Genomic DNA, 5,260 nt, shown 5'->3' with positions numbered 1-5,260 from the left:
AGAATAAATGATTGATCACCTCAGATCATTCGTCTTGAAGTTTAGGTTTTTTCTAAGCTTCGGGTTTCTGCTGTTAAGACCCGCATTCTCATTTTTTTTCAATAAGATTTACGTACTTCTAATTATTTAAGATAAGAGAACAACTCACGGAAATAAATTCATCACCAATGCATTATTCGTTTATATGCAAGCTTTACTTAATCCACCGTAATGCAATATTGTTAGCAGCAAACGTGGGATTATTCTTTCGTGTTTATCGAACAATTTATTAGACGAATATGCAAAATTTTATCAACAGATCAAAGGTAAAATATTTCCTGTAATGAAAATGTACCTACACATTAATATCATAATAATATTTTCTCATGCACAATTTTTTCTGTGAAAATAGCACCGCAACTATCATGAATTATATCGAAGAAAGTATAATATAGTTGATTCGAAAGAGATACTCATTTCCGACTATGTATAAACTGAATTCTGGTTTCTGAAAGATACAAAATTTTAAATTTTTCGCATAATCTACAAATAAATTGCACTCTGAATATAAAATGTTGGATTCTAATTCTAGACTTGTTTTGAAATAATTCATCCGAGTTAGGTCATCTGAGCTTAAAAATGAATCTCATCGCAACATGAAAACAACTCTACAATCGCTATTGCTTTATCCTCGTGTTTCATTATGCGTATTCCTGCATATTAAGATGACTGCAGCGAGTAGTTTCATGTTGTCGCTGTAATATGAGCAGCAGCAGCAGCAGCAGCAGCAGTTTGCATTACAAGGTTCGGCGTCAACCCCTGTATATTAATTAAGAGTTTTCAGCGCTCTTGACCTGTGAAGTTCAGGCAAAGGCTGGCGCCTCTGTTAGCCATCACTGTACTAACGTCCTCTCTGTTCTCACACGAATTAATTTCATTCATAATTTATAAGTAATCATATACAGTACAGGTTTGTGAGCTGTATTTAGATGTTCATATAAGGAGAGAATGTACGTATAGGTTAGAGAGCTGTATTTAGGCTGTCGTTTATATAGGAATAGTACGCCAATAGAGAATGTCTAGTAGTAAAACAGGCTAGTAGGCTGTATTTAGATGCGACTCGAATTATTATACCATCGTTGATTGTTTTGATGTTAGTGAACAAGTGCAGTCTTCGATATGGAAAGGAAATCAGTAGCGCCCATTTCCCGAATATAATAAATATATTTCCCGGAAGCTTAGCCCGAATATAGTCCTAGGCTATTTTTTTGACTTTACCTCAATGTGATATTCATATCGTTTCCTGAACATGTAGANAGTAAAATCAATTATATATTTATAAATTATCAAATATGCAAAATTATACAATCAAATATCATTATTAATATTTATTTTCTTTGCACAAGCAAAAATATGGCTCTCAGGAATTCTGCATACGGAAAATATTAATGTTTTTTAATTTCTTATAAGCTCACTATTTCATTCTAGACCAGGATTACTCATCCTCTTGAATGGATTAGGGTCGACCAAAGAGGCTCTATAATACTCTCCGTTTTGCTTGAGAAATCTAATGAAATTATTTCCATAATTTAAATCTTGACTTTAATTAATTTCACTACCTCTTCTATATATTTCAAGGCAGAAAATTGTATGACATCTTACCCACTGATAGATATAGCATATCGGAATAATAATAACAGTAACATTATTAAATATCACACTAATAGTAATAAAAATTACGATCAGATAATTACAATGGCAATAATGATAATAGTAAATAAATAATAAATTTTATATAGGCTGGAATATTGATTAATAACTAAATTTCTCATGAATAAGCCCTATTGGGAGGTATTTGAAAGTATTGGTACCTCTCCACGCAGGTCATCAGGTACGCGTCGCAGAAAAAGAAGCACCACACGGTGCACCCCGAGCCCATCGACGGCCATTTCGACCTAGTCAAGAACTTGTTCATCCCTCCCACTCAGGTGAGCTAGGTTGGAAACACCAGGGTGTTTCAACCAGGGTTAGGTTTGAAACACCAGGGTGTTTCCTTGTTGAACCACCAGGATGTTTCAGCAAGAGCTAGGTTTGATAAACCAGGGTGGTTCAATTAGAGTTAGGTTTGATGCACCAGGGTGTTTCTACCAAACCGGGTCAGGATGACCCACACAGGGGCATTAATGTATTTTAAAGAGGTGTCACTCAAATCCCTGTGTTAAGTTTACAATTCGATATTAAAAAACATTGCATAAATAACAATGGGTGATTTAGCCCAATCCTCTGCAGAGTTACCAAACTATAAAAAATTCCGAATAGGTATCTATTTACTTATATATTTACTTATATTATATCTATTTACTTATATACATCATTACTTATATTCCTATAAATCTTATCTGATATCTTTTGGAGGTGATATTTAATGTCTGCTCCTGTCATTTCATAAAACCTTTTTCATTTTCATAAAATGTTTGTTCATCTCATAATATAAAATTATTACTCCTCTCACATAATTGTAAAATTTTTAAGCTTCTTTTCTAATTTAAACAACTTATTATCTAATGAAATGTTTGTTCATGCCATAATATAAAAATCTGTGCCCCCTATAACCCCCAGGACCTGGGCCACGACTTCCGCTACGCGTACGTGACGCACACCAACCAGCGCGGTCTGTACAAGCTCGACTTGGCCAACATGAAGTACGTCAAGACCGTCGACCTGACGCCCTACAACTGCGTGCCGCAGGGACTCGTCTATTCTTCCCTACGTGAGTTGTTAATTAATAAGAATTAATAAGAATTAATTAATGCTTAATTAATAGAATTAATAATGATTAATTCTATTAATTAAGGAAAAAATAGAATTATTTGCTTAATTAATTGTTAATTTTAGCTTACAAGTCGCTAACATTTATTTGCCAATTGAATGTATTGCTGCGAAGTTTTTTATTCTAGCTTATACGTCGCTACCCAACATGCCTTATTACGTGAACTCTTCGAACTGCATGAAGCCTTTTCTGTTATTCCCGAGAATACTTTTCCAAAGATGAAACGTAATTCCTCACGCTGATTTGTAAAAATGGTTCATATCTGCTTGCAATTTCTCGAATTTTTTAGCTAATAAATGCTTTTATTTTATACCTGGAACTTGTAACTCCGTCTTTATCGAGTCGAGTTTTTGTTGGCAACTCCTACGCAATAAAACAATAATTGTTCAAGCTCAAAATCCTATTTTCTTGACCACTTTTTTCTGGAATTAAACGTACATCACTAGCCATTTATGGAATTCGCCGCAAACTGTTTAAAAAATTGCATAATTTCCTTCTAACTTGCATAACTGATGGAAAATTTTCTTGCGTTATAAAATTGTCATGCTATTTGCGTTGGAAGCTTTTCTGCCGCGTTTAAAGTGCATTTCTATAATAATCGTGTCTTGATGTTCTGGCAGTGTTAAATACTAACACAAACAGGCAAGGTAATAACAGTGGCAACTGTTCTTACCTCACTTTATTACTTAACAATGAACATTAATTAGTTAATACCAATCATGTATCAAGATGGTCTGGTAGTGATATATAATAACATTGACGGGTAAGGTAACAATAACGGACCTGTTTTTACCTTCTCTCATTAATTGACAATATCTAATTAACAATAATGTTCCTGTGTCTAGATGGTCTGGTACTGGTAGGTAATAACACTGACAAGTAAGATAACAACAATGGACCTGTTTTAACCTTCCCTCATTAATTAACATTATCTAATTAACACTAATGTTCATGTGTCTAAATGGTCTGGTAGTGGTAAAGAATAACACTGACAGGTAAGGTAACCATATAGGACCTGTTTTTAAATTTCCCTCATTAATTAGCATTATTGTTCCTGTATCCAGATGGTCTGGTAGTGGTAGACTGCACTGAGCCCATGACTGGGCGGCGCACAGGGCAGCTGGTACTAGACTACCTCACGGACGCGGTGGTAGGAGTCAAGTCGTCGCTGGTAGGTCAGCCCTATGTCACCCCGGACTCACAACTCGTCGTGACTGTTGATACCAAGTCTCGCGTCAAGATCGTCGTGCAGAGAGTTACTGGTGAGAACTTTGTGATATTTATGGTCTTTTTCTCAGATAATAATTTTTTTACTTAATAATTTAATAATTTCTAAAACATGAAAGTAGTAAGTAATAGAAGCAAAGAACTTTAAGTGGAAAAATTAGTGTAGTATGTAAGTAGTATATAAGTAAGTAATGGAAGTGGTAAGTAATAGTAAGTAATAGTGGTAAAGAACTTTAAGTGGACAAAATAGCGTAGTTTGACTTGAAAGTAAAGCATTCACTTTAAAGCAATAATCTCTCTGGATTAATTTTCCACTTAAGAGTAATTTTTCAATAGAGAGGAAATTTTTCACTTGGAATAATTTCAATTTTCATGTTTCCGCTGCTATTTTTTCCATTTTAGAATCGTTTATTTATAGTCGTCTGATATTTCTTATACAATCCCTTTTTAAACTATCAACTCGGTGAAAAAATAAGCTGTCACAGCGACTCTATCTAACGACAAGTATTTAAACCGCATCCGCTCTCCAATGAGATTTACCAGATTGATGTTCTTGTTTTGCAAGTAAACAGCTAAATAGTTTTATGGTCTGTGAATGCTAATATTAACTTGCTTTTTCTACATGTCAAATGACCTGACGCCCTACAACTGCGTGCCGCAGGGACTCGTCTATTCTTCCCTACGTGAGTTGTTAATTAATAAGAATTAATAAGAATTAATTAATGCTTAATTAATAGAATTAATAATGATTAATTCTATTAATTAAGGAAAAAATAGAATTATTTGCTTAATTAATTGTTAATTTTAGCTTACAAGTCGCTAACATTTATTTGCCAATTGAATGTATTGCTGCGAAGTTTTTTATTCTAGCTTATACGTCGCTACCCAACATGCCTTATTACGTGAACTCTTCGAACTGCATGAAGCCTTTTCTGTTATTCCCGAGAATACTTTTCCAAAGATGAAACGTAATTCCTCACGCTGATTTGTAAAAATGGTTCATATCTGCTTGCAATTTCTCGAATTTTTTAGCTAATAAATGCTTTTATTTTATACCTGGAACTTGTAACTCCGTCTTTATCGAGTCGAGTTTTTGTTGGCAACTCCTACGCAATAAAACAATAATTGTTCAAGCTCAAAATCCTATTTTCTTGACCACTTTTTTCTGGAATTAAACGTACATCACTAGCCATTTATGGAATTCGCCGCAAACTGTTTAAAAAA

The 5,260-nt window shown here is 34.1% G+C and overlaps 1 protein-coding gene across 1 annotated transcript; it reads left to right on the top strand.

The window, feature by feature from the left end:
- Nucleotides 1-741: 741 nt before the first annotated feature.
- LOC108679869 (follistatin-related protein 5) lies at nucleotides 742-4,071 on the top strand (the record flags this gene model as incomplete). Its single annotated transcript, XM_047885674.1, is given in 4 exon segments — nucleotides 742-783; nucleotides 1,842-1,967; nucleotides 2,599-2,749; nucleotides 3,874-4,071. Coding segments are annotated over 4 exon segments (517 nt in total), but the record flags the coding sequence as incomplete, so codon positions are not given.
- Between the last annotated feature and the right edge of the window lie 1,189 nt (nucleotides 4,072-5,260).

Source organism: Hyalella azteca, unplaced genomic scaffold, assembly GCF_000764305.2.
Source record: "Hyalella azteca isolate HAZT.00-mixed unplaced genomic scaffold, Hazt_2.0.2 contig2758, whole genome shotgun sequence".
NCBI lineage: Eukaryota > Metazoa > Arthropoda > Malacostraca > Amphipoda > Hyalellidae > Hyalella > Hyalella azteca.
The sequence above is the reverse complement of the archived record's forward strand: the minus strand, read 5'-3'. Positions and strand labels throughout refer to the sequence as shown.